Here is a 27,831-nt window from a genome sequence, read left to right as displayed (position 1 = left end):
GACGGTGGAGGTGGCGACGGAGGTGGCGGTGCCCATTGTCCGCGGGGCGGGGGCGTCTCGGCCTCGTCACCACTTCCCCGGGCTGTAGGAAGCGGGAAGCGGCCGCTCCCGGCTCAGTGGGGCCGCGATGGGGAACCTGCCGGGGGTCCTGCCCGGAGCCCCCCGCGCCTGCCCCGGCCTCGGCCTCTGCTCGCGCCCGCGGGGCCCCGCGCCCGAGGACCCCCCTGTCACCGCTGTCCCCGCCGCTGTCACCGAGCCCCCCGGGTAGGTGCCCAGGCGGGACGGACGGGGTGGGATGGGGAGGAATGGGGTGGAAAGGACGGACGGGGCACCGGGACAGCGGCACTCACCTGCCGCCGCTCCGAGCCTCGGCGGGGGCCCCTCCTCGCCCGCGGGGACCTCCGCACATGGCCGGAGGTGTCCCCGGCCTGGAGGTGTCCCCGGCCTGGAGGTGTCCCCGGCCTGGAGGTGTCCCCGGCCTGGAGGTGCCCCCGGTGGGGTGGCTCGAGTGGGGCACTGGGGCAGAGCACGGAGCCGGCTCTGGGAACGCTGTCCGTCGTGTCGTGACAGTGTCGCCTGTCGCACGGGGTGGCCCCAGCAGCCCCTGGGACCCGCTGGGGCGCGCTGGGGCCAGCGGGATCTGGGGGCACATGGGGGGACATTTGGGGAGGGGTGTATGGGGTGCAGTGGGGACGGAGGCGTGGGGACCCCACAGCTCGGAGGGGCTCGGAGGGGACGGACATGGGACGGGGGGTGTGTCCTCCCCCCGCCGTGGCCCGGAGCCCGGTGTGACTCATGGCCATTGTTCACACGAGGGCCAGGAACGCCCCGCGCCCCCTCTATCCTCTGACCCCTCAACTCCTGACCCTTCCAACTCAGCCCCCTTATCTTGATCTCCCATTCCCTGACTTCCCAGCTCGGCCCCCCATCTCCTGTTCCCCCATCTCCTGCTCCCCCATCTCCTGTTCCCCCATCTCCTGCTCCCCCATCTCCTGTTCCCCCATCTCCTGCTCCCCCATCTCCTGTTCCCCCATCTCCTGCTCCCCCATCTCCCGTTCCCCCATCTCCTGCTCCCCCATCTCCTGCTCCCCCCATCTCCTGCTCCCCCATCTCCTGCTCCCCTATCTCCTGTTCCCCCATCTCCTGCTCCCCCATCTCTTGCTCCCCCATTTCCTGCTCCCCATCTCCTGCTCCCCCATCTCCTGCTCCCCCATCTCCTGTTCCCCCATCTCCTGCTCCCCCATCTCCTGTTCCCCCATCTCCTGCTCCCCCATCTCCTGCTCCCCCATCTCTTGCTCCCCCATTTCCTGCTCCCCATCTCCTGCTCCCCCCATCCCCTGTGCCCCCCCCAGCTCAGCCCCCCCATCCTCTGGGCCTCCCCATTCCCTCCATTCCCCACGAGGCTGATCCGAGGGCTCGGGACCCCCCCGGCCCCCAGCAGCACCAGATGTTGGGGAAGTCCCCACTGTCCCCTCCACAAGCCACCCACCGCTCTCCCCACCCAGCGCCCTCCTGTCGCCGTCCCCTCGGGCAGGTCCCCGAGCCCGGGGGGTCCCGGTGTCAGACACGCGGGAGCAGGCGCGGGGGGGACACGCGTTTCTCCCCAAGTCCCCCGAGACCCCCGGCTGGGTTTCCCCGTGCCCGGGCAGGTCTCAGGGGTGCCCCGTGTCACCCCCCAGCGCTGCGCCCTCTTCCCCGGCGGAGCCCCCGCGCTTCGCCCGCCTGAAGAACTGGGAGAGCGGGAGCATCAGCTACGACACGCTCTGCGCCACCGCGGGGCAGGTGCGGGGCGGGGGGCGCGGGGCTGGGGGGTGCCGGGCTTTGGGGTGCGGGGGGGGGGGCGCGGGGCTGGGGGGTGCGGGGCGGGGGGTGCGGGGCTGGGGGCACGGAGTGCGGCTGAAGGGGTGAAAAGGCGGGGGGAGGGCACGGATAGGGAGATGCAGGTTGGAGTTGCGGCCTGGGGGGCTGCAGGATAGGAGGCAGATGGGGGGGCAGAGCCGGGGGTGCAGGTTTGTGGGGTGCCGGGGTCACAGACATGGGCGGGGGGGGGGACGCCAGAGTGTGGGACGGGATACAGGGAAGGGGAGGCCTGGCCCGGGGGTCCCGGCTGCTCACCCGATGCCCCCCAGGAGCTGCCGTGCTCGGGGCAGCGCTGCCTGGGGTCGTTGGTGCTGCCGCGGCCGCTGCCCGCCCCCACCCCCGAGGGGACGCGACCGCCCGAGGAGCTGCTGGAGCTGGCCCGGGACTTCATCACCCAGTACTACGTGTCCCTGAGGCGGTGAGCGCGGACGGGACCCTCACAACAGACACGGGCACCCCCAGAGCACCCACGGGCACCCCGGGGCACCCACAGCCCAGCCCCAGCCCTGCCCCGGGCACCACATGGCCCCATCTCCACCCCAGGGCACCCCATAGCGCCACCCCTGCCCAAAACACCTCCATACCCCCATCACTTCCCCATCTGCACACCGGGGTACCCCCTACAGCTCCAGACATGCCCTGGGGTGCCCCATATCCCCACCTCTTCCCCGAAGCACCCCCATATCCCCATCCCTGCCCTGGGACATCCCATATCCCCATCCATAACCTGGGACATCCCATATCCCCATCCCTGCCCTGGGACATCCCATATCCCCCATCCCTGCCCTGGGACATCCCATATCCTCATCCCTGCCCTGGGACATCCCATATCCCCCATCCCTGCCCTGGGACATCCCATATCCCCATCCCTGCCCTGGGACATCCCATATCCCCCATCCCTGCCCTGGGACATCCCATATCCCCATCCCTGCCCTGACACATCCCATATCCCCATCCATAACCTGGGACATCCCATATCCCCCATCCCTGCCCTGGGATATCCCATATCCCCATCCCTGCCCTGGGATATCCCATATCCCCATCCATAACCTGGGACATCCCATATCCCCATCCCTGCCCTGGGACATCCCATATCCCCATCCCTGCCCTGGGACATCCCATATCCCCCATCCCTGCCCTGGGACATCCCATATCCCCATCCCTGCCCTGGGACATCCCATATCCCCCATCCCTGCCCTGGGACATCCCATATCCCCATCCATAACCTGGGACATCTCATATCCCCCATCCCTGCCCCACACCCCGGTCGCTGTTTGGCCCCCCTTCCCCTGGAGGTGCCGGTGTCGGGGGGTGCTGGGGGTGGTCCCGGTGTCTGTGGGTGCTGAGGGTCCCCCCGCAGGGAGAACTCCCCGGCGCACACGCAGCGGCTGCGGGAGGTGGCCGCGGACATCGCGGCCTCGGGCTGGTACCGGCTCCGGGAGCCCGAGCTGACGTTCGGTGCCAAGCAGGCCTGGCGGAACGCGGCGCGCTGCGTCGGCCGCATCCAGTGGAACAAGCTCCAGGTGCGAGCCCACCCGTGGGACCCTCACCCACCACAGCCCACGGGGACATCAGCACGTGGAGACCTCAAACTCCTGGGGACGCCAAACCCAAGGCACCCCAACTCACCCCACAGGAACCCCACCCCATCTCACGGGTACCCACAGGGACACCCCCATGGTCACCCCCACCCCACGGGGACCCTCGTCCGTGTCCTGCGGTGACCCCCACCCCACGGGGACCCTCATCCGTGTCCTGCTGTGACCCCCACCCCACGGGGACCCCCGCCCCAGGGGGATCCCTGTCCCAAAGGACCTCCTGGCCTGCAGATCCCGCCCAGGGACTCCCACCCCACGTGCCCGCAGGGGTCCCCCACACCCACCCTGTCCCCCCGCAGGTGTTTGATGCCCGGGACTGCGCGGGGCTGGGGGAGATGTTCAGCCTCCTCTGCTCGCACATCCAGTTCGCCACCAACCGCGGCAACATCCGGTGAGAATCTCCCCGGCGCCCCCCGAGCCCCGCGGCCGCAGGGTGTCCTGACGCCCCCCCCCCGGCCCCCCAGGTCCGCCATCACCATCTTCCCCCCGCGGGCTCCGGGACGCGGCGATTTCCGCATCTGGAACCCGCAGCTGATCCGCTACGCGGGGTATCGGCAGCCCGACGGCTCCGTGCGGGGCGACCCTGCCAACGTGGACATCACCGAGGTGGGGGCATCCCTGCGCCCCCAGACCCCCCTCACCACCTCCCCATCCCTCCCCTATTCCCTCTCCATCCGCACCTCAATCTGCCCTCCATGCCGCCCTCCATTCCCTGTGTCCCCAACACCTCCCGGAGGCCCCCCTGACGCTGTCCCCCTCCCCAGCTCTGCATCCAACACGGCTGGACCCCCGGGGGGGGCCGTTTCGATGTGCTGCCGCTGCTGCTGCAGAGCCCCGAGGAGTCCCCCGAGCTCTTTCCGCTGCCCCCGGAGCTGGTGCTGGAGGTGCCGCTGCACCACCCCACGTGAGTGGCGCCGCGACCCCCAAATCTCTGCCGAGGAACCCTCCCTGGGCTGGAGAACCACAAGGTCACCCCCGGGGAGGGGATGGAGCGGGGGATGGAGGTTGGGGAACCCCACTGGGGACACGGAGCAGAGGCGGGTCTGATCCCATCCCGGACGGACACCGGAACCGCGGCTCCCCCGCGGGACGCCGGCTTGTTGGCCCCGTCCTGGGCTGGATTCTGGAACGCCGGGATGCTGACCCTCCCTGGGTGGGATACCGGGGTGCAGGCGGGGTGGGGGTACCCTCCTGGGGGCTGCGGGGCCGCTGTGGGTCGGTGAGGGTGACACAGCCCCCGTGCCCCCAGGCTGGAGTGGTTCTCGGAGCTGGGGCTGCGCTGGCACGCGCTGCCGGCCGTGGCCAACCTGCTGCTGGAGATCGGGGGGCTCGAGTTCCCCGCGGCGCCGTTCAACGGGTGGTACATGGGCACCGAGATCGGCTCCCGAAACCTCTGCGACCGCCACCGCTACGACGTGCTGCCCGTGAGCCCCCGGGACCGCGCCGGGACCCCCCGGGACGGCACCGGGACCCCCGGGACCGCACTGGGATCACCCCGGGACCGCGCTGGGACCCTCGGGACCGCGCTGGGACCCCCGGGACAGCGCCGGGAACCCTGGGACCGTGCTGGGACCCCAGGGATTGCACTGGGACCCCCAGGACCTCGCCGGGACCACACTGGGACCCCCCGGGACCGCAGTGGGACCCCACAGGGACAGCCCTGGGACTCCCCTGGGGTCCCCTCAGGACCCCTCCTGGGACCCCTCCTGGTACTCCCCAAGATTTCCCTTGGGACCCCCACTGGGATCACTCTGGGACCCCCTTCAGGCCCATCCAGGGACCCTCATCAGAACCCCCCTGAGACCCCCACCAGGACCATGCTTGGATCACTCCTGGGACCTCCCCCAGAATTCCCCCGGGAGCCCTCTGGCACCCCGAGCAGGACACCACTAGGACCCCATCCGGGACCCCATCCGAGACCCCTCGGGGACCTCTGGCTGACCCCCCCGCTGACCCCCCGCAGGAGGTGGCCCAGCGCATGGGACTGGACACAGGAACCAGCTCATCGCTCTGGAAGGACCGGGCAGCTGTGGAGGTGAACGTGGCCGTGCTGCACAGCTTCCAGGTGGGACCCCCAGTGCTGGGACCCCCACACAGCTGGGACCCCCAGTGCTGGGACCCCCACACTGCCAGGCCACGGGAACACCCCCGGCCCCACAGGTAGCCCATTGTCCCCCTGTCCCCGCAGGTGGCCCAGGTGACCATCGTGGACCACCACGCAGCCACCGAGTCCTTCATGAAGCACCTGGCGGCAGAGGGGCGGGCGCGGGGGGGGTGTCCCGCAGACTGGGCCTGGATCGTGCCCCCCCTCTCGGGCAGTCTCACACCTGTCTTCCACCAGGAGATGGTCAACTACCACCTGAGCCCCACCTTCCGCTACCAGGTGGGACCCCTGCCCCACAGATCCTGTCCCACAGCCCCCTTCTGCTACCAGGTGTGGGGTTGGACCCGCAGATCCCGCCCCGTGGGCCCCGGCCCCTCTCCCCCCTCCCAGGTCACTGAGACCCTCGGACAGCTGGCACTGACCCCCCCGACCCCCCCAGGACTTTCTGGCACTGCCCTGGGCACCGCTGATCCCTGCGGGACCCCCAACCTGTGATTGCCCTCCACTGGCACCTACCCCAAGACACCCCGGGACACCCCACAGCCGCCCCTGAGACACCCCGGGACACCCCACAGCCGCCCCTGAGACACCCCGGGACACCCCACAGCTGCCTCTGAGACACCCCAGGACACCCCACAGCCGCCCCTGAGACACCCCGGGACACCCCACAGCTGCCCCTGAGACACCCCGGGACACCCCACAGCTGCCTCTGAGACACCCCGGGACACCCCACAGCTGCCTCTGAGACACCCCGGGACACCCCACAGCTGCCTCTGAGACACCCCGGGACACCCCACAGCCGCCTCCGGGACACCTCCAGCACCCAGCTGAGGCTCTCCCTCAGCCCCTCCGGACCCTTCCAGCCCCCCACGAGCCCTCATGGTCCCCAGTGCCCCTCATGGCCCCCAGTGCCCCCCAGTTCACACTCTGGTGCCAGGCGGGTCCAGCCCCACAGACCCCCGACCCCTCCTCCCCCCCTGCTCCCCAATCCCACAGACCCCCGGCCCCTGTGCCCCCCATGGCCCCTGTGCCCCACAAGCCCCCCCTGTGCCCCACAGCCGGACGCCTGGAAGGTTTACGTGTCCAAAGGCACCACTGTCACCCGGAGGAAAACCTTCAAGGAAGTGGCCAAGTAGGTGAACCCCGCCATCCCGGGGATCCCACGGGAGTTCTGGGGTCCCCTGGGAATCCCATTCTGATCCCACGGTGGCCCTGGGGATCCCACAGCGCTGTTAAGATCTCAGCCAAGCTCATGGGACACGTGATGGCGCGACGGGTCAAGGCCACCATCCTCTACGCCACAGAGACCGGGAAATCACGGACTTACGCCTGGAATCTGTGCCAGCTCTTCCGCCGGGCGTTTGATCCCAAGGTCTGGAGGAAAAAGGGGGAGAACTGGGGCAGCTCCCCTCGCCCACCCTGAGCTGGGGGTTTGGGTGAAGGGAGACACCTCCCGTGGAGGGATCCTAATCCTGGAACTCCATGAAGGTGCTGTGCATGGATGAGTACGATGTGGTGGCCCTGGAGCACGAGACCCTGGTCTTGGTGGTCACCAGCACATTTGGGAATGGGGACCCTCCAGAATGTGCTGAGGTAGGGATGGGACGGGATGGGATGGGGATGAGGTTGGGATGGGATGGGATGGGGATGAGGTTGGGATGGGATGGGATGGGATGGGGATGAGGTTGGGATGGGATGGGATGGGGATGAGGTTGGGATGGGATGGGGATGAGGATGGGGATGAGGTTGGGATGGGATGGGGATGAGGTTGGGATGGGATGGGATGGGGATGAGGTTGGGATGGGATGGGATGGGGATGAGGTTGGGATGGGATGGGATGGGGATGAGGTTGGGATGGGAGGGGGAGGAGGTTGGGATGGGAGGGGATGGGATGGGGATGAGGTTGGGATGGGATGGGGATGAGGTTGGGATGAGGATGGGGATGAGGTGGGGATGGGATGGGGATGAGGTTGGGATGGGATGGGGATGAGGTTGGGATGAGGATGGGGATGAGGTTGGGATGAGGATGAGGTTGGGGATGGGGTGGAGATGAGGATGGAGATGGAGATGGAGAATGGGAGGAGATGGGATGGGATGGGATGGGGATGAGGTTGGGATGGGGTGGGGATGAGGTGGGGATGGGATGGGATGGGATGGGATGGGGATGAGGTTGGGATGGGATGGGATGGGGATGAGGTTGGGATGGGATGGGGATGAGGATGGGGATGAGGTTGGGATGGGATGAGGATGAGGTTGGGATGGGATGGGGATGAGGATGGAGATGGAGATGGAGAAAGGGAGGAGATGGGATGGGATGGGGATGGGGATGGGTTGGGGTGGGGATGAGGTGGGGATGGGATGGAGATGGGAGGAGATGGGAGGAGATGGGATGGGGATGCAATGGAGTTGGGGATGGGGTGGGGATGAGGATGGGGTTGGGGATGGAGTTGGGGATGGAGATGGGATGGGATGGAGATGGGAGGAGAAGGGGTGGGGATGGGGTGTGGGGTGACATTGTGCCCCCCACAGAGCTTCTCCAAGGCACTGATGGAGATGACATCGCCGTACACTGGCACCTCCCAGGCGGAGCCGCCCATGTGAGCACCCCGGGGGTCCCGGGGGGTCCCCGCTGTGGCTGGGGCAGGATCCCCCCCAGCCCCCCTCACCCTTCTAACGCCCCCAGGAGCTACAAGCTGCGGTTCAACAGCGTCTCCCAGTCCGACCAGCTCGTGTCCTCCTGGAAGAAGAAGCGGCGGCAGCTGAGCAACACAGACAGTGCAGGAACCTTGGGAGCCCTGCGGTACCGAGGCCACAGGGATGGGCACAGGGTGGGAACGGGGTGGGCACTGCCACGGGGACAGGGCACGGCCACGGGGACAGGGCACGGTCACGGGGACAGAGCACAGCCACGGGGACAGGGCACGGTCACGGGGACAGGGCACGGTCACGGGGACAGGGCACGGCCACGGGGACAGGGCACGGCCACGGGGATGGGCACTGGGGTGGGGTCCTCAGCCTGGGCACGTTGGGAGTCCTGCCACAGGGCCACCAGGGGCACAGGGAGTGCCATGGCCACGGGAACAGGGATGGGGTTCCTGGGGTGCCCCGGGGACTCACACCGGCAGCTCCAGCCCCGTCTGCCCTGTGGATGTGGGTGGGGGCAGGCGCTGCCCCCGAGGCCCCCAGTGCATCCCCAGCCAGGCTGGCGGTGTTCAGGTCATGGTGCCGGGCGTACCCCCACATCCCTGGGGACCCTCACCCCCAGTCTCCCCCCAGGTTCGCGGTGTTCGGGTTGGGGTCCCGGGCGTACCCCCACTTCTGTGCCTTTGCGCGGGCCGTGGACACGCGGCTGGAGGAGCTGGGGGGGGAGCGGGTGCTGCCCCTGGGCGAGGGGGACGAGCTGTGCGCCCAGGAGGAGTCGTTCCGCACCTGGGCACGCCAGGTGTTCCAGGTACGGGGCTGGGGCGCCCTCGGGAGCCGTTCTGCACCTGGGCACCCCCAGGGTTGGGGGGCACCCACAGCCCCCCCCCCGCTGGGCACCCACCGCCCCGCCGTGCCCCCAGGCTGCCTGCGAGACATTCTGCGTGGGGGACGGGGCGGGGGGCGCCGAGGAGCTGTTCGCCCCTCCCCAGGGCTGGAAGCGCCAGAGGCACCGGCTGGTGCCGCAGCCCCAGGCCACCGAGACTCTGGCCGGTACCGACTCCTCCGGGAGCTCCCCCCACCCTGCGGGACCCCCGCACTCCCTGTGTCACCCCCCACCTGCCCCGTGGGACACCCCAGAGCACCCCCCGAGCATCCTGCGGGATCCCCTCACACACCGCAGCCCCCCCAGGGACCCCTGCAGCCCCCTCGTGACCTCCCCCAGACCCTTTGGTCCTCCTGTCACCCCGTGACTGCCCAGCCCACTCCCCTCCATGTCCCCCCAAACCCCTGTTCCTCCCCAGCCCCTCATGACCACCCAGTCCCTGCAGTCCCCGTGTGACCCCTCAGCCCCCCATGTCCCCCATCCCTACATCTATCCCTGTGTCCCCCCACGTGTCCCCAGCCTCCCCAAGCCCTCCCGTGTCTCCCCAGCCCCCCGTGTCCTCCTGGACCACCCATGACCACCAGCCTCCCGTGTCCCCCACCCCTCCGTACCCTGCCACGCGTTCCATGCCCCCCATGACCCCCCGCGTCCCCCAGGACTGTCCCAGCTGCACAAGCGCCAGGTGTTCCCCTGCTCGGTGCTGTCTGTGGAGAACCTGCAGAGTGAGGAGTCCAGGTGAGATCCCCCCGCACAGGGATCCTCACCTTGCCACCCCACCTGTCCCCGGGACCTCTCGTCCCCCTCCACTCCCGGCACCCCGGGGTCCCCACATCCCCAGGACACCCCCGGGGCCGCCTTCCCCCCAGTGCCCCCATCCCGTGTCTCCCCCCGCCTCGTCCCCCACTGACCCCTCCTTAACCCCTCTGACACCCCCTTAAACCCACTGACCCCTCCTTAGCCCGTCTGACCCCTCCTTAGCCCCACTGACCCCTCCTCAACCCTGCTGACCCCTCCTCAACCCTGCTGACCCCTCCTTAACCCAAATGACCCCTCCTTAACCCCTCTGACCCCTCCCTCACCCCGCTGACCCCTCGCCTCTCCCGTCATTCCAGGCCCCCCCCACCGCTGCCTGTCCCACACCATGGGACCCCCCAGCCCCGCTGTGCCCCTCGCACCCCCAATAGCCCCAGACACCCCCCCGTGCCCCCCGTGATCCCCTGACCCCCCATGTCCCCCCTGACCCCCGTGCCCCACTGACCCCCGTGCCCCACTGACCCCCGTGATCCCCTGACCCCCCATGCCCCCACGACCCCCGTGCCCCACTGACCCCCGTGCCCCACTGACCCCCATGATCCCCTGACCCCCATGCCCCCCCCGACCCCCGTGCCCCCCTGCCCCCCCTGACCCCCGTGCCCCCCCTGGCCCCCCGGCCCCCCTGACCCCCGTGCCCCCCGTGCCCCCCAGCCGGCAGACGCTGCTGGTTCGGGTGGGCTGTGCAGAGCAGGGCGGGCTGCGGCACCTGCCCGGGGACCACCTGGGGGTGTTCCCCGCCAACCGCGAGGAGCTGGTCAGGGGGGTCCTGGAGCGCGTGGAGGACCCGCCACCCCCCGAGCAGCCCCTGGCCATGGAGAGCCGCGATGGGGACCCCGCCGGTACGGGGGGACACGGGGGACTGGGGGGACACGGGGGATTGGGGGGACCCCGCCGGTATCAGAGGGGGACAGGACGGGGTCCCGCAGCTACGGACCGGGGGAAGATGGGGAGGGGCTGAGGTTTGGGAAGAGAAAGAGGAAGGACAAACAGAAAAAATTGGGGCAGGGGACGAGGAAGGGGCTGAGGAAGAGGAAGGGGCTAGGACTTGGGGAGGTGGTGGGAGGAAGAAGGAAAAGAGGAAAGGCCTTGGGAAGGACACAGGACAGAACTGAGCGCCGCAATCCCCCCATCCCCAGGCGGCTCCAGCCCCGGGCCCCGCTGGGTGCTGCAGTCCCGGCTGCCCCCCTGCACCCTGGCCCAGGCTCTCACCTTCTACCTGGACGTGGCGGCCCCCCCGAGCCCCCAGTTCCTGCAGCTCCTGGGCTCGCTGGCGCGGGACCCCGCGGAGCGGGAGCGGCTGCAGCGCCTGGCGCAGGTGACGGGGCGGCGGGATCCCCACCGGAGAGGGGCTGGGGGGCCGGGGGCTGACCCCCCTCCCTGGCTGGGGGACCGGGGTCTGACCCCCCTCCCTGGCTGCGGGGCCGGGGGCTGACCCCCCTCTGGGGCCGGGGGGCTGCTTCCCCCTCTCTGGCTGGGGGGCTGGGGTGCAGCTACCCCGCACTCTGCACACTGGGACCGGAGCCGGTCCCCTCGGCCTGGCGCCCCGCCCTGGGGGTCCCCGGGGGCCGAGCGCGGGGTCCCAGCCTGGCTCCCGCAGGACGCGCGGCTGTACGAGGAGTGGAAGTGGTTCCGCTGCCCGACGCTGCCGGAGGTGCTGGCCGAGTTCCCGTCCGTGGCTCTGCCGGCCGCGCTGCTGCTCTCCCAGCTCCCGCTGCTCCAGCCCCGCTATTACTCCATCAGCTCCGCGCCCGGCGCCCACCCGGGCGAGATCCACCTCACCGTGGCCGTCGTCACCTACCACAGCGAGAGTGAGCGGGGCGGGCACGGGAGCGGTGGGGCATCTTCAGGGCATCTTCAGGGGCTGCGGGGCACCTCCAGCTCATCCCCAGGGCTTCCAGAATATTCCCAGGGTCCCCAGAGCATCTTCAGGTCCCCCCATCCGCCAGCCCTGCCCGGGCTCTGTGCGGGGCTGCCTTTGGGAGTACCCCCCTCCGCAGCCCCCCCAGCCCCCTCTGGTCCCCACAGACGGGCAGGGTCCCCTCCACTACGGCGTCTGCTCCACGTGGCTGGCACGGCTGCAGCCGGGGGACACAGTGCCAGCCTTCATCCGGGGGTAAGGGGTCATCGTCCTGCCGCCCTCCCTGTCCCCCTGCCTGCCATCCCTGTCCCCCTGCCTGCCATCCCTGTCCCCCTACCTGCCATCCCTGTCCCCCTCAGTGTCACCCCTGTCTGTCCCCCTCCCTGTCCCCCTGTCCCCCTCCCTGTCCCCCTGCCTGTCCTCCCTGTCCCCCTGTCTGTCCCCCTACCTGCCATCCCTGTCCCCCTCACTGTCACCCCTGTCTGTCCCCCTCCCTGTCCCCCTGCGTGTCCTCCCTGTCCCCCTGTCTGTCCCCCTCCCTGTCCCCCTGCCTGTCCTCCCTGTCCCCCTGTCTGTCCCCCTGTCTGTCCCCCTACCTGCCATCCCTGTCCCCCTGCCTGTCCTCCTCAGCTGCTCCCCTCCATGTTCCCTGCCTTCCCCCCACAGCCCCCCAAGCTACCCCCGCCCCATTTCCCGACATCCCCATCCGGGGCTGGGCTCAAGGCCCCCCCCAAGTGACCCCCGACTGCTGCAGGGCCCCCTCGTTCCGGCTGCCGCCCACCCCCGACACCCCCTGCATCCTCGTGGGTCCCGGCACCGGGGTCGCGCCCTTCCGCAGCTTCTGGCAGCACCGGCTGCAGCTGCTGCGCGCCGGAGGTGGGGAGGGGACGGGGACACGGGGGGGCTGGGCTGGGGGGGATGGAAATGGTGACACGGGAATGGGGACGGGGACACGGGGGGCTGGGGGCTGGGCTGGGGGGTACCGAGGCCAAGGGGATGGAAATGGTGACACGGGAATGGGGACGGGGACACGGGGATGGGAGGGATGCAGGGGTGTGGGGTGCACCGGCACAGGGACACAAGGACACGGTGGCACCGGGGACAAGAGACGTGGTGACAGCGAGCGAGGGGTCGGGGATGTGGGGTCATGGGGAAGGGGATGGAAACGGGACGTGGGGATGGGGGGCTGTGGGGACACGAGGACGCTGTCCCCCTGCAGGTGGCCCCCTGGGTCCCATGGTGCTGGTGTTCGGGTGCCGCTCGTCCGCCCTGGACCACATTTACCGTGAGGAGATGGAGGAGGCGCGGGAGCAGGGCGCCCTCAGCCAGGTGCTCACGGCCTTCTCCCGTGAGCCCGGGACCCCCAAGGTGTGATGGGGACAAGGGTGGGATGGGGGACGGGATGGGGACAGGCTGGGATGGGCATGGAGCTGGGGACGGAGGTGTGATGGGGACAAGGACAAGGTGAGGATGGAAACGGAGGGGACAGGGGCAGGACACTGAGCCAGAGGTGGGGGTGAGGGGCTGGGGACACGGACGGGGACAGCACACAAAGGGTCAGGGCGGGGATGGGGAGCTGGGGACAGGTCGGGCGAGTGCGGGATGCCACCGTCCCCGTGTGTCCCCAGACGTACGTGCAGGACGTGCTGCGGGCGCAGCTGGCGGCCGAGGTGCACCAGGTGCTCTGCCAGCACGGGGGCCACATGTACGTGTGCGGGGATGTCACCATGGCCACCGAGGTGCTGCAGACCGTGCAGCACATCCTGGCCCAGGAGGGCGACATGACACTGGGGCAGGCAGGGGACGTCATCAGCGAGCTGAGGGTAAGGCTGGGACACGGGAACACCGCAGGGGACAACTGGGGACACCTGGGGACACACCTAGGGACACACCTGGGGACACACCTGGAGACACCATAGGGGACACCTGGGGACACACCTAGGGACACACCTGGAGACACACCTGGGTACACCTGGGGACACACCTGGGGACACCACAGGGCACACCTGGGGACACCTGGAGGCACTACAGGGGACACCACAGGGGACACACCTGGGGACACCTGGAGGCACTACAGGGGACACCACAGGGGACACACCTGGGTACACACCTGGGTACACACCTGGGGACACCACAGGGCACACCTGGGGACACCTGGAGGCACTACAGGGGACACCACAGGGGACACACCTGGGGACACCCCGGGGAGCCCCAGCCCTGACGCCTGTCCCGCAGGACAAGAACCGCTACCACGAGGACATCTTTGGGCTGACGTTCCGCACGCAGGAGGTGGCCCTGCGCATCCGCAGCCAGTCCTTCTCCCTGCAGGAGCGGCGCCCGCCGGGCCCGGCGCCCTGAGCGGGGACGCGGGGGACACGGGGGTCCCTGCGGCTGCGCCCCCCCTCCCGCCACCCCCAGTAAAGGTTTAGTTTTGATACCCCCGGCCCGACACTTCGGCTCCCGCGGTGGCACCGGGGACGTGGGCAGTGGCACAGGGAAGGATGGGCTTTGTGACACCTCTGGGATGGTGACACCCCACCGGCCACGCTCTGGACACGAAGGGTGGGAAATGGTGGGAGGGGTCCCGTGGCCACGGTGGCGTGGCTCCCGCCTGTGTGGCCGCAGCTGAGGGCACCCCATGCCAGCACCCCCCGCCCAAACCCCCCGGTGTCACTCCAGACAGCCACGGCCCACCCATGGCATCGCCCCCCGGCACCCCCGGGCACAGCCAGCGGCCACAGCCCCTCTGTAAACTTTTATTTCAGCTGCTGTTCGGGTCACCACGGGGGGCACCAGCCCCGCGCCCCCCCAAAAGCAGCCCCGGGCGGGGGCCCTGGCAGCACCCCTGGCCCTGCACCGCAGTGGGGGCACGAGGGACACCCCGAGGGGGGGCTCCCACCGACAGGGCCCCCCTGGCCCTGGCAGCATAGTGGGCACGGCGAGCCCCCCACTGTGCCCCTGGCGGCTCCCCCGGCACCTCCGGGGGGGTCTCGGCACAACCAGGACCCTGAGGAGGGAACGGGGTGTCAGCAGGGACCCCGGAGTGGAGATCCCGGAGTGGGGGCCGCAGTTCTTGGGGACCCCAACACTGGGCACCCCAGTTCTTGGGGACCCCGACACGTGGCAGCCGGACCCCCAAACCCCAGCCCCGGGGATCTCTGTGCCCCAGCCCAGCACTGCCGGGGGTCCCTGGATCCTCTGGGGTTACCACGGCCCCCCGCCCCGGGGGCTTTCCATGTCCCAGTCCCGGGGGTCCCCGCTCCCCCGTGTCCCCACCCACCAGAGCTGGGTCCGGCTACGTCATCGTCTCCTCTTCCTCCTCCTCTTCCTCCTCGGCCCACCCGCCCAGCGGCATCTCCCGCAGCTGCGAGGCCCGGGCAGCCGAGCCTGGGGGGCACAGGGGGGTCAGGACCTCCAGAGCCCCCCACTGCCCTCAGCAGCGTCCCCCCAGCCCCCTGGGACACCCCACGGGCCGGAGCTCACCTGTGGTCACGAAGGGGTGTTTGGGTGCCCCCGCGGGCTGGGGGCCGGGGCCCTGCGGCTGCTGCTGCTGCTGGTGGAGCTGGGGGAGAGAGGGGGTCAAGAGAGCCCGGATCAGTGCTCAGAACACCCCCAGAGGCGCTCAGAGCCCCCCGGCACAGCAGAGCCCCCCCGCACTGGCACTCAGAGCCCCCCATGCGGCAGCGGGGGCACCGGGACACTCTGCAGCCCCAAAGCGGTGGCAGAAGGGGGAACACGGGTGACTCCAGCTGCGGTGCCTCATCCCCAGCACCCCGACTGGCGGTGGCCAAGAACGGTGGGTGGCTGTCACCCCGTGGGGCAGGGAGGGCAGGGGCAGCCAGGAGCGGCGCTGGGGACAAGGGACGGGGGACAAGGGACGGGGGCCAGGCAGGACTGCCAGGGGGTGAGGCAGAGCGGCCAGACAGTGACGCTCTGGTGGGCACGGGGACAGCAGGGAACCCCAAGGGAGCCCGGGAAGCGCAGGTGACACACCTGGTGCAGGTAGATGGCGTGAAGGCTCATCTCGGCCGAGGCCACCTCGGCCAGCAGCGCCGAGCGGCTCAGGCTGCGCAGCCGCGACTCACTCAGCGCCGGCCTTGGGGCACGGGAGGGGCGGCACGAGGTGACACCCCCGCCACAACACCCCCCCTCTCTGGGACACCCCTGAGCCGTCCTGACACCCCTTCCCTGGCACAACAACCCCTCCCTGCCACGACATCCGGCCCCGCCGCCCCTTCCCGCTGTGCCACCCCCTCCGTGCCACCCCCCTCCCCTCCTCACCACGACCCCCCGTCCCCCCCAGAACACTCGTCCCCACCACGACAGCCCCCTCCCTGCCCTGGCACCCTTCCCAGCTGTGTCCCCACGCCCCCCGGCTCCCCTGTCCCCACCTGTCCTCGGGGCTGTGCTGCTCCCCGGGGCTGTCGGGGGCTCGGCAGGGCGGGGTCCCCAGGGGGTTCCGCAGGGATGCCAGCAGGCTGGCGGTGGCGCTGGCTGTGCTGCAGGGCTGCCCAAAGCGCGGCTCCCGGGCCAGCAGCCCGCTGGCCGCCAACACGCTGGCCACCAGCCCCTCGGGCTGTGGGCACGTTCGTCAGCGGGAGAGCCAAAACGCCGCAGCCCCCCCGAAGCCCCCCACTCACCGCCAGGGCCGAGTCCTCGGACAGAAGGGACGCGGCCAGCGGTCCCTCGGCTAGCAGGGGCCGCGGGGGGGGCGCGGCGGCCGCGTCCCGGGTCACCTGCGCCTGGAGGTGGCCGAGGAAGCGGCGGGCGGGCGGCGGCGGCCGCCAGCGGGGATTGCTCAGGGCGAAGCGCATCAGCGACAGCTCCGTCTTCCCGTGCTCCGCTTGGCGCTCCGGGGGCGCCTCCGTGTGTCCCTCCGACAGCCACTGTGGGGACAGGGACGTGGGACACCCCGGCAGGGGACGCACGGCCCCGGAACGCCTCGGCCCGGGCCCCCCGGTGCCCACCTGGGGGTTGCCGTGGTGGCGCACGTCCAGCTGCGCGAAGGAGCAGATGTCGCCCACCCCCGCCACCTCCACCGTGAAGTTGCGGAAGAAGTCCACGATGTCGAGGGCGCGGGGGGGAAAGGCGAAGATGAGGATGAGGGGCGTCACGAGGGGGCTCAGCAGCTCCTCCAGGATGAAAACCTGCACGGGGGACAGCGGGATCCGGGCGTGTCCCGGGGCGGAAGAAGGGACATTTGGAAGTCCAGGGGTGGGATGTCCAGGGTAGGGGGATCAGGGCGGTATGTCCTGAGGAGGGGAGTCCTTGGGCTGCCCCGGGGTGAAGGGATCTTGGGGTGGCGGATTCCAAAGCAGGAGGCTCCTGGGATGGGAAGTCTTGGAGGGTCCCAGTGGGGTGGATGCCAGGATATGGGATCCTGGCACAGGCAGCTCCCCGTCCGTGGGGTGGGAGGTCCCAGGGCAGGGGATTGGGGCCGGGAGTCCCAGGGCAATGGGTTCTTGGAGCAAGGGGTCCCAGTGTCGAGGGGTCCAAGCTGGGGATCCTGAAGTAGGGAGTCCCAGGATAGGGGGGCTGCCGGTCTGCGGGGTCCCGGCGGTGGGGAGCGGTGGGGAGAGGCCGGTCCCAGGGGAGTGGGGTCCTGGGGAGGAGGGTCTCGGGGGGAGGGGGGGCTGCACCCACAGCCTTGTACTGGAAGAGCTGCGCCATCTCTGCTCGTGTCTCGGCGCGGCCGGCGCGGCCCTGCCAGTGCTCGGGCAGGTAATGAACGTGAGCCAGGACGCGCTGCAGCAGCTGCTCCGGGCACCACACCGCGTGCTCGTCCGGGATGAAGGACCTGCAGGGGCACGGGCGGGGTCCCACCTTAGCCCCCCGCCGCCCGCCAGGCCCAGCACGGCACGGCGGAGTCCGGCCCTCGCACCCGGGCACCGTGAGCGGCGATCCGGCACGCACCTGGCCACCGTGACCACGAGCCCCAGCAGCGTGATGGCCGTCAGGATGTGCTGCACCGTCAGCACGTCCTCGTCGTACACGGTGAGCACGATGAGCACGGCCAGCACGGAGCCGGCGAAGAAGCCGACGTGGCGAGCCAGCACGGCCAGCAGCGGGCTGCTGAACGAGTCCATGTACCTGGTGGCCGGCGCGTGGCCGCGGCCGAGCCGCGCCCGCAGCTCGTGGCCCAGCTCGTTGAAGTGGCGCAGGTAGTGGCGGGCGTAGAGCGACCAGCGGCGAGCGCCCAGGCTGCCCGGAGCCCGCTTCAGCCCCTCGGCGTAGCTGAAGAAGGCGAGGAGCAGGCGCCAGCCCAGCACGCAGGGACACAGCGCCAGGTTGGCCACCCCCAGCAGCACGGCCGCCCGCGCCAGCCCCCGCGCCAGCGCCCGCCGAGCGCCCGCCCGCTTCACCTGCGGCCGCAGGCTCCAGGTGTTCTGGAAGAGCGCGGCCGGGCCGCGGAACAGCAGCAGCTCCAGGTTGAACTGGAGGCCGCGAGTGAGGAACACGACGGGGCCGAGCAGCGGGAGGCGGAAGCGCACGGGCAGCAGGGATTTGTTGACCATGGCCACGGTGTAGTTGCGGAAGCGCAGGATGCGGTGGTGGATGTCGAGCTCCGTCAGTTCCCGGCGCGGCACGCACAGGGGCTGGCGCCGCTGCAGCGCCAGCAGCCGGGCCTGCACCGACTGCCAGCTGTGGTTACACAGCTCCTCCTGTGACAACGGCACGAGGATCGGCCCGGGCACCCCGCGGCACGGCTCAGCGCCCCACGGCGCCGCGCAGCACCTCGTGGCCCGGCCCGGAGCCCGGTGCCCCCCGCGGGCCCCTGCCCAGCCCCCGGCCCCTCACCGCGGGGATGCCGAGAGCGCGGATGTAGAAGCTCCGGATCTCCCAGTAGCCCACGAGGCGCCGGAGTGCCGTGACCAGGCGGCACAGCCAGACCGCGCCCGCCAGCACCAGCAGGAACAGCAGCCACCCGCTGCCACGGAGCCTGCGGGGACACGGGTGTCACCAGCGCCACCAACCCCCCACGGCCACCTGCCACCCGCTGCCACGGAGCCTGCGGGGACACGGGTGTCATCAGTGCCACTGGGCACCCCCCCAGCCACACCAGTGCCAGCAGAACCAGAAGCCACCTGCTGACATGGAGCCTGTGGGGACACAAGTGTCAGCAGTGCCAACAAACCCTCCACAGACAGCTGCCACCCGCTGCCATGAAGCCTGCAGAAACACAGGCGTCACCAGTGCCGCCAAGCGCCTCATGGCCATCTGCTGTCTCAGAGACCGCTGGGGACACACGTGTCCCACAGCACCAGGACCCCAGGCAGCCACACCAGCGGTACCCTGGCCCCCACAGAGCCACGCTGGTGGCACCGGGCCCTCTGCGTGGCCACAAAGGCAGCAGCAGCGGTAGCCGCCCACCACCACCGACCCTTTGGGGACACGCATGTCACCCACACCCCTGGGACCCCACGCGTCACCCGCAGCAGCGAGAGCCCTGCACAGCTCCTGCAGTGTCCCCCGGTGTCCCCCTGCCCACCTGCGGGCGCACTGCGGGGCGGGCAGCACGGCGTCGGGCAGCGTCACCTTGGCGCGCTCGGGGACGTGGCTGTGGTTGAGGGGGCGGGTGGCGAACAGGACATCGTAATCGACACAGCACAGCAGGAACGTGCTGAAGGTGACGACGAACAGGAACTGCCTGGGGGGACGGGGGGTCAGTGAGACCCCTGGGTCACAGCCGTGTGGCACCGCCCGGTGACAACGCGGCATCGCTTACACCAGCTCGAGGACGTCCGAGAGCAGGACGCAGGCAAAGCCATTCCTCTGGTGGAACTGGTAGATGTGAGGAGGGGTTAAGGAGACTACGAAGGGGTGATGGACCCCCCATGTCCATCCCCAGAGTCACCCCATGCTCCCCCATATCCCCCACAGTGCCACCAGGGGCTGTGCCAGGATATCTTAGTGAAGAAACTGTCCAGGTCCTTAATGTGGTGCCACGAGTCTGGGGGAAAAAACACGGGGGGGGTCAGGTGGGAAGGTGGTACCGCCCCCTCACCTGGGACCCCCGCGTCCCACCCAGAAACACCCACCTGGGGTCCCCAAGCAGCCCACGGGAAGCCCGATCCCCCAGCAGATGGGACCCCAGTACCTGTCGGTCCTTCAGTGACGTGCAGCAGCAGCTGCTCCTCCTCCTCCTCGCCGGGGGGCGAGTCCTCCTCACAATCCTCCAGCCGGCGGTATTCCCGGTACTCCCGGTCCTCCTCTCCCTGCTCCGCCATCACCTGCCGGGGAACGTGAGCACCTGCCACGGAGATGGGGCCGCCGCGGGGCAGGTGTGGGGCGGAGGGGGTCGGGGCAGGTGTGAGGCACAGGAAATGCCGCTCGGGTCCCGCAGCGCCGCCCGCGTGCCCCGAATTCGGGTGGCCTGAGCTGGCCCTGGCCGCGGGCAGGTGACACCGCAGGTGCCACCGGCCCTTCCTGTCCCACCGGCCAGGCCAGTGCCAGAGCCTGCCGTGACCCTGCACGGCTTCTCGGGGCTCCCCGGGAGGGTCCCCGGGGTCTGAGGGACCCCAACACTTTCCCCCCGCTGTCCCCCAGGCCACGCTGCGCTGTCCGGTCCGAGTAGGGGGACACCTCTCCCCACGGACCCCTGTGTCCACAGCCCCCCACACTCTTCCTCCCCATAGACCCCCCCCTCCATGGACTCCTGTACCCACAGACCCCCCCACAGACCCCACTCACCACGGATACACCACCCCCGGAGCCGGGGGGCACAACGGGACCGGCTCACGACCGGTCCTGAGCCCCGGTGGCCTCTCAGTGCGTTGCGCGCCCCCGGCCCAGGGAAGGACTGGACCCCCCACCTCTCTGGGGCAGGGCAGGACCCCGGACCTTGGGGCAGGGGACAACCCCCACAGGAGACGCAAACCTCTTGGAAGGGACCCCAAACCCTTGGATGGGACCATCACCCCATGGGGAAGGACGGGACCCCCGTCCACCTCCCCCCGCGGTCCCCTCACCGCAGCCCCGCAGCGTCGCGCGTCACCTGCGTCCCCCGCGGTGGCCACAGCCGGTGTCCGGCCGGGCCGGTGGCCGCAGGTGACACCGTCTGGCCCCGCCTGCCCGGGGCTGACTCACGGCGCGGGGCTGATGCGGCAGGAGGGACCCGACCCCCCGCACCCCTTTGGGGACAGCGGCCGCATCCCCCAGGATCGGGTGTCCCGGCGGGTGACATCGGCACGGCCCGTCCCCAACCAGCTCCGCATCGGGAAGCCAAAAATACCCGCGGCCCCGAAAATAGCCCGTGAGTGTAAACGGTGGGGGGGCCGGGGGGATCCCCGGGCCGGGGCCAGGGACACCCCCGGGCCAGGGACAGAGCCCGGGGGACGTGGCACCCGCGGGACCCGGCGGCCCCCGGCAGCGGCCCCGGTGACCCTGCCGGGACACACGTGTGTTTCCGCAGCGTCACCTGTGTCACGGGGACCCCGGGGCTCCGCATGGGGACACCTGCCCGTGGCGACACGGCAGGGTGACAGCCCGGTGGTGACACAAGCCCCAGCGGTGACACATGGCTATGGCGAACGCGGACGGGGCTCCGGAGCGACCCCCGCGAGTGACCCGGGACCACACGTGGGGACACGGGCACCCCCAGGGCAGCAGGGGACACACCCGCCCCAGCGGGATGGGGGGTCCCGGGCAGCGGCCGGGCCGAAGGAGCCCGGAAAGGAGCGGCGTGACCCCGCACCGGGGCCAGCGGGGCTCTGCCAGCCCCGCTCCCCGCTTCCCGTCCCTGCTCACCTGGCCGCTCGCTGCCGGCTCGGTCCCCGCTGTCGCCGCCGCTGCCGGAGCTCAAGGGGCCCCCCGGTCGCCGCCGCCCGCCATGGCCGCACCGGGGGCAGCCCCGGGGAGCGGCGGGGGTCGGGGGTGCCGCTGTGCGCTCCGAGCTCCGGCGCGGGGTTCCGGTGCAGGTCCGGCCGCTCCGGAGGCGGCCCCGGGGAGGAGCGGGCGTGCCGGGAGCGGGGATCCGAGGGGTCAGACCGGGGAAGGGCCCGAGCCGCCGGAGCGGGTCGGGGCCGGCGCAGGGCCCGAGCCGCGGTGTTGGGGCTCCGCCCGCCCGGGGCCCCCCCCCCCCCCCCCCGGCCCTCCCCGCTCCCGCCCCGCGTCTCCCGGTGCCGCCCCCGGTGCCGCCCCCGCCGGTGCCGCCATGCCGCTGCCGGTGCTCTTGCTGCGGGCAGCGGGCGCCTGGACCCGGCTCCGGCCGCCCTCCGTCCCGGGGCGCAGGTACCGGGGGAGCGCAGGGCATCCCGGGGGGATCCCGGACTCTCGGGTCCTTTGGAGTGCGGGAGCCCCAACTCTTGCTGGGCGGAGCCCAGACTCGGAGGTCGCGGTGGTCCCGGGGGTGCGAGTCGGGCTGCAGGGGAGTCAGGGGTCCCGGGAACTCGCGGGGACTCCCAGACACCTGGATCCCTGCGGGGGGACCACAGGGGGGAGGCCGGGGCTCCCAGGAGGTTTAGGGGTACGGGGCCCTCCCGGAGCCGCGGGATTGGGGTCAGGGCGGGGGCAACACGCGGGCAGGAACTGGGGAGCCCCGGGGTACCTTGAGAGGTGCGGGGGAGCTCGGACTCCGCAGCCCTGGCGTGCCCGGGAGGTTCCCAGCCTCACGAACCCCTTGGGTGGTGGGGGCACCCCAGTTCTTGGTGGGGGGAGCCAGGACCCTGGGATTGCAGGCGACGCCGAGGGCGATCCTGGACTCCCGGGTCCCTTGGAGGCCACAACTCTTGGTGGGGGGAGATGGGATTCTGAGGTCCCTGGGGTGACCCGTGGGTGCCACCCCAGCTGGGGCACCTTTCAGTCACCCCTCTCCTCAGTTTCAGGTATGGGGGGCGCCTGGAGCTGGCCGGGCCCCCCCGGCTGCCCGCAGCGCTCCCGGCCCCCCGCCGCCTGCTCCTGGCCGGCTCGGCCACGGGCTGCGTGGTGCTGGGGCTGCTGGGCACGGCCGCGCGCTGCCAGGAGGCCGCTGTCCCCGCGGTCCCCCCCGGTGCTCCCGAGCCTCCAGAGTCCCCCCCGGAGCCTCCCTTTGACTGGCCACTGTTCTGGACCTTCCTGCGCCCGCAGCTCCTGACGCTCTCAGCTGCTGTTGTGGTGAGCAGCGGCGAGTGGGTGGCCGTGATCGCCCCTGTCCCCACTGTCCCCGTGTCACACCTATGCTGTCCCGGTGCCACAGCGTGATGGCCACCGTCCCACTGACGTGGTATGACAGCCGCCATCCCAGCTTGTCACTCACCGGCTGTCACTGTCTGAGTGTCACGGCGTGATGGCCAAGGTCCCCGTGCAGGGGTGTGACACCCCCTGTCCCCATGCCACGGTGTGGCAGCCACTGTCCCGGTGCCACTGCGGGACAGCCGCCGTGCTGGTGTCCGCTGTTGTGTGACGCACGCGCTATCCCAGCGCCACGGGGTGACACCCGCTGTCCCAGCGCTGTGCCAGGCCACCTGCTTGTCCCGGTGCAATGGCGCGGCACCCTGGGTGCTGCTGTCCCAGCGCCGTGACAGCCCTGTCCCTGTGGGCACCCCCGCAGCTGGCGCTGGGCGCGGCCCTGCTCAACGTGCGCATCCCGGTGCTGCTGGGGCAGCTGGTGAACGTGGTGGCCCGATGTGCCCGCGGCCACGTGCCCACGTACCTGCGGGAGGTGCGGAGCCCGGCCCTGCGCCTCCTCGCCGTCTACTGCCTGCAGGTGAGTGCCGGCCTCCCGAAAGGGCGGGCGGGGGTCTCGGGGTGCCCTCCGGCCCTCCTGACCCCCCCGTCCCGCAGGGCCTGCTGACCTTCGGGTACATCGCGCTGCTGGCCCGCGTCGGAGAGCGGGTGGCGGGCAACATGCGCAAGGCGCTCTTCAGCGCCCTGCTCAGGTAACCCCAGCGGGGACAGGGGACGGGAGAGATGGGGGCGCGGGGACCCGCACCCACCGCTCCCCCGGCAGGCAGGAGGTGGCCTTCTTTGATGCCACGCGCACGGGGCAGCTGGTGACACGGCTGACCGCCGACATCCAGGAGTTCAAGTCTTCCTTCAAGCTGGCCATTTCCCAGGTGAGCCCGGCCATCTCCCAGGTGAGCCTGGCCGCCTCCCAGGTGAGCCTGGCTATCTCCTGGGCAAGCCCGGTGGTCCCCCAGCCACTGCCCCGTCCCGCAGGGCCTGCGCAGCGGCACCCAGACTGCCGGCTGCTTCGTGTCGCTGTACCTGCTCTCGCCCAAGCTCACCGGGCTCCTGCTCGTGGCGCTGCCGGCGCTGGTGGGCGCCGGCGCCTTCATCGGCGCCTTCCTCCGCAGCCTCTCCCGCCAGGCACAGGAGCAGGTAACCCTCGCCTGAGACCCCCTTCCTGCTGCCCCCGGGGCCACGGTGTGGGGTGTCCCCACTGTCCCCCCTGTCCCTGCAGGTGGCCAAGGCCACCGTGGTGGCCGACGAGGCGCTGGGCAACGTGCGGACCGTGCGGGCCTTCGCCATGGAGGAGCAGCAGGCAGAGTAAGGGGCAGGGTGGGGAGCCTGGGGGTGCTGGGGCTGTGGCAGTGGGGATCCCAGCCCATCCCTGCCCCAGGCTGTTCCGTGCTGAGGTGGACTGCGCCGGACGGCTGAGTGAGCGGCTAGGACTCGGCATCGCCGCCTTCCAGGGGCTTTCCAACCTGGCGCTCAATGGTGAGTGGGGTCACAGAGTGGGACCTGGGGGGCTGTGGGGTGGGACTCCTTTGGGCAGGACCTCCTACAAATGTCCCTTCTGCATGTCCCCGTCAAATCCCAGCCCTGCTCCCACCCCACAGGCATCGTCCTGGGAACCATCTTCGTCGGTGGCTCCCTGATGGCCGGAGACCAGCTCTCGCCTGGTGACCTCATGTCCTTCCTGGTGGCCTCGCAGACGGTGCAAAGGTTAGAGCGGGGCCCAAAGGTACCCCCAGTACCTCTGGCAGCCCCTGTACCCTGCAGCATGCCTGGGCACAGCCCTGAGTTCAACCTCTGACCTTGTGCATCCCAGGTCCTTGGCCAACATCTCCATTCTGATGGGCCAGGTAGGTGGGGTGAGGGGTCCTGGCACCCCCTGAGGCTGGGCATTCAGGTTTGGGGCTCTGGGGGTGCTTTCGCTACCCTCCCTGCGGGTGGTGTGGGGTCTGGGGGCCTGGGGGACCATGAGGTGCTCCTGCTGTCCCCCCACAGGCGGTGCGGGGTCTGAGCGCTGGTGCCCGTGTCTTTGAGCTGCTGAGACTGGAGCCCCCCGTGCCACTGCAGGGGGGAGTCACCATCCCTGCCCACTCCCTGTGTGGCCGCATCTGCTTCAACCGCGTCTCCTTCAGGTGAGTCCCGCCTGGGACTGCCCCCCATGGCCCCCTGGGCCACCCCATGGACAGGGGGACGGGCACCATGTCCCCACAGCTCTGCAGCCCCTGCTCTCCCTGCAGCTATCCCACCCGGCCTGGCTACCCTGTCCTGCAGGACTTCAGCCTCACCCTGCCCCCCTGCCAGACCGTGGCCATCGTGGGCCCCTCTGGAGGAGGTACCAGTACCCCCCCCGGGTTTATCCCGCTCTGCCCCAGTTCTGCCCAGTGCGCCCAGTGTGTGCCGGGAATCCCCCAGTGCTGCTGGAGCCAGGGGTCTGGAGCAGGGGGGCTCAGGGGTCCCCATCCCCAGGGAAGTCAACGGTGGCAGCGCTGCTGGAGCGGTTCTATGAGCCCACGGCAGGAACCATCACCCTGGACGGGCAGGACATCGCCAGGCTGGACCCCTCCTGGCTGCGGGGGCAGGTCATCGGCTTCATCAGCCAGGTGGGGACAGGAGCGCTGCTGGCCGGGACCCCCGGCTGTCCCTGGGGAAGAGGAGGGAGGTGGTCCATGGCTGAGGCTCAGTGCTGAGGGCTGGGGTTTTGCTGCAGGAGCCGGTGCTGTTTGGCACAACCATCATGGAGAACATCCGCTTCGGGAAGCCAGGAGCCTCTGATGCCGAGGTGTACGAGGCCGCCCGGCTCGCCAACGCTGACGGCTTCATCCGCAGCTTCCCCGATGGCTACGACACCGTCGTGGGTATGGCCAGGGCGGGAGGGGGTCAGGCAAGTGTGGGCCTCCAGCCGAGATGGTCCCGGTCCTGCAGGGACAGCGGCTGCCGGTCACTGCCGATGTTCGGCTGTGCCAGAGGGAGCTGCGGCCGCACTGGGCTCTGAGCGGCGGGGATGGGGTTCGGATGTGGGAGGTGGGGCTCTCCCCGGGCTGATGAGGCACGGAGGTTCTGGGGTTCCCTGGCCGTGGGTGAGGTGGTCCCCCGGGATGGTGCGGCACCGCCATCCCCACGATGTCCCCTCGGGCCGCGGTGTCCCCGCGGTGTCCCGCAGGTGAGCGTGGCACGGCGCTGTCCGGGGGCCAGAAGCAGCGCATCGCCATCGCCCGGGCGCTGCTCAAGGACCCGGCCGTGCTCATCCTGGACGAGGCCACGAGCGCACTGGATGCGCAGGCGGAGCGGGCGGTGCAGGAGGCGCTGGACCGTGCAGCCACCGGCCGCACCGTGCTGCTCATCGCCCACCGCCTGAGCACCATCCGGGGCGCGCAGCTCATCGCCGTGCTGGCCCGGGGCCGCGTGGCTGAGGTGAGCCCGCAGGGCGGGGACGGCTGGGCACCGGGAGGTAACACCCTCCGGCCGTGACACGCTCCGGCCGTGACACGCTCCGGCCGTGACACGCTCCGGCCGTGACACCCTCCGGCCGTGACACGCTCCGGCCGTGACACCCTCCGGCCGTGACACCCTCCGGCCGTGACACGCTCCGGCCGTGACACGCTCCGGCCGTGACACCCTCCGGCCGTGACACCCTCCGGCCGTGACACGCTCCGGCCGTGACACCCCGCTGTCTCCACAGGCAGGGACTCACGAGGAGCTGCTGCGACGGGGGGGTCTCTACGCCGAGCTCATCCGACAGCAGACTAAGGAGGGGTCCCCCCGCTCCCCCCAATAAACCAGGGCTGGGTTTATTAACCAGGGGGTTGTTTAATTAATCAGGGGGGCTGCTCTTTGTGGCGGGACGTTGCGAAGGGTCCTCCGGGCCGCTCGAGGGCGCCCTTGGCACTGAGGAGGGGGCGGGGTGCCGGGCGGGGCCATGAGTGACGTGTGTTTATGGGCGTGTCCAGCTATGCTGACCACGCCCCCTCCTGGCCGCGCGGGGCTGGGGGTCCCCTCTGTCACCCCCTGAGTCACCCCCTGTGTCACCCCCTGCTTGGTGTGAGCCCCCTCCCGAGGTGCGGGACCCCTGTGTGGCCCTGCTCGGGTGAGGGGTCCCTGTGTGACCCTCGGGTGTCCCGTGTGTCACCCGTGCAGTGAGGGACCCCTGTCACTGCCCAGCGGGGAAACGCTGCGACACCCCCGGGGACTGGAGGGGGTGAACCCTTACGTGACCTTGGGATGGGGGACCCCTGAATTCCCCCCTCCCCGGGCTGGAGGAGCCCTTGCGTGATTTCTGTGACTGGGGACCCCGATATTTCCCTCGGGGCAGGGGGGGCTCATGTGTCACTTCCGGAGGGGAGGAGCCCCTGGGTGACCTCTGGGATGGGGAGACCCCCGTGTGACCCCCCGTAAGGGGGGATCGCTTGTGTCACCCTGCAGGGTGGGGGCCCCTCTATCACCCCTGCAGTGGAGGAACCCTGTGGCATCTTTCTGGACCCTCTGCGTGACCCCGGGATGCGGGACCCCTGCCATGGGAGTTACCCTTCGTAGCACCACGGGACGGACTATCCCCTGTGCTGCCCCTCAAGGCTGGGGACCCTCGTGTCAACCCCCAGGTCGGGGGAACCTCTGTGTGACCCCTTGGGGTAGGATTAGCCCTGCATGACTCTCCCGGCGTGGGGGGTGTCCCATGGGTCAGCCTTTGAATGGGAGACCCCTGTGTCACCCCCGGAGTCCGGGGGGACCCTGTGACATCTTTCTGGGATTAAGGCTCCACTGCATCACTTTCCGGGGTGGAGGGACCCCTGTGTGACCCCGGGATGGGGGGACCTCTGTGACCCCCGAGGTGGGTTCCCCTGGGCTGTCCGATGTAGGGGCGCTCTCTGCTGCCCCCCCTTCCCCGGGGGTCTCGGCCCCCCCGTACCCCAAAGCCGCGGCC

At 70.6% G+C, this 27,831-nt stretch overlaps 3 protein-coding genes across 5 annotated transcripts; 2 read left to right on the top strand and 1 right to left on the bottom strand.

The window, feature by feature from the left end:
• Positions 1 to 99: 99 nt before the first annotated feature.
• NOS3 (nitric oxide synthase 3) lies at positions 100 to 14,196 on the top strand. 2 transcript variants are annotated; one of them, XM_005532098.3, is made up of 26 exons: positions 100 to 264; positions 1,680 to 1,782; positions 2,130 to 2,278; positions 3,221 to 3,383; positions 3,758 to 3,849; positions 3,923 to 4,064; positions 4,223 to 4,362; positions 4,708 to 4,882; positions 5,422 to 5,523; positions 5,647 to 5,841; positions 6,621 to 6,694; positions 6,790 to 6,934; positions 7,051 to 7,155; positions 8,092 to 8,159; positions 8,246 to 8,362; positions 8,839 to 9,013; positions 9,126 to 9,255; positions 9,745 to 9,823; positions 10,553 to 10,740; positions 11,038 to 11,216; positions 11,499 to 11,709; positions 11,927 to 12,014; positions 12,514 to 12,635; positions 12,979 to 13,127; positions 13,388 to 13,582; positions 13,995 to 14,196. In XM_005532098.3, the coding sequence occupies exons 1-26, from the start codon at positions 128 to 130 to the stop codon at positions 14,115 to 14,117; spliced, it is 3,546 nt and encodes a 1,181-aa protein (XP_005532155.2). In that variant the 5' UTR covers positions 100 to 127; the 3' UTR covers positions 14,118 to 14,196. The 2 variants fall into 2 exon arrangements, with proteins under 2 accessions (XP_005532155.2, XP_014116158.2); XM_014260683.2 differs by lacking the exon at positions 13,388 to 13,582.
• A 311-nt stretch (positions 14,197 to 14,507) lies between these two features.
• ATG9B (autophagy related 9B) lies at positions 14,508 to 21,758 on the bottom strand. Of its 2 annotated transcripts, none has more exons than XM_005532115.3 (15): positions 21,507 to 21,758; positions 19,858 to 19,990; positions 19,667 to 19,710; positions 19,486 to 19,550; positions 19,249 to 19,407; positions 18,558 to 18,699; positions 17,673 to 18,421; positions 17,403 to 17,556; positions 16,727 to 16,906; positions 16,400 to 16,645; positions 16,151 to 16,335; positions 15,753 to 15,855; positions 15,243 to 15,321; positions 15,040 to 15,146; positions 14,508 to 14,766 (listed from the first exon to the last, which is right to left on the bottom strand). In XM_005532115.3, the coding sequence occupies exons 2-14, from the start codon at positions 19,985 to 19,987 to the stop codon at positions 15,055 to 15,057; spliced, it is 2,328 nt and encodes a 775-aa protein (XP_005532172.2). In that variant the 5' UTR covers positions 19,988 to 19,990; positions 21,507 to 21,758; the 3' UTR covers positions 14,508 to 14,766; positions 15,040 to 15,054. The 2 variants fall into 2 exon arrangements, with proteins under 2 accessions (XP_005532172.2, XP_014116162.2); XM_014260687.2 differs by having other exon boundaries at positions 19,858 to 20,010; positions 21,507 to 21,580.
• Positions 21,759 to 21,910: 152 nt separating this feature from the next.
• On the top strand, positions 21,911 to 26,712 carry ABCB8 (ATP binding cassette subfamily B member 8). The gene is made up of 16 exons (XM_088054160.1): positions 21,911 to 21,989; positions 22,577 to 22,850; positions 23,287 to 23,442; positions 23,520 to 23,614; positions 23,686 to 23,791; positions 23,895 to 24,056; positions 24,139 to 24,224; positions 24,298 to 24,395; positions 24,518 to 24,623; positions 24,730 to 24,763; positions 24,909 to 25,045; positions 25,151 to 25,245; positions 25,380 to 25,513; positions 25,621 to 25,768; positions 26,074 to 26,324; positions 26,593 to 26,712. The coding sequence occupies exons 1-16, from the start codon at positions 21,913 to 21,915 to the stop codon at positions 26,686 to 26,688; spliced, it is 2,055 nt and encodes a 684-aa protein (XP_087910286.1). The 5' UTR covers positions 21,911 to 21,912; the 3' UTR covers positions 26,689 to 26,712.
• The last annotated feature ends 1,119 nt before the right edge of the window (positions 26,713 to 27,831 follow it).

Source organism: Pseudopodoces humilis, chromosome 1, assembly GCF_049639895.1.
Source record: "Pseudopodoces humilis isolate 2021_Gansu_Grassland_sample_001 chromosome 1, ASM4963989v1, whole genome shotgun sequence".
Lineage (NCBI taxonomy): Eukaryota > Metazoa > Chordata > Aves > Passeriformes > Paridae > Pseudopodoces > Pseudopodoces humilis.
The sequence above is the reverse complement of the archived record's forward strand: the minus strand, read 5'-3'. Positions and strand labels throughout refer to the sequence as shown.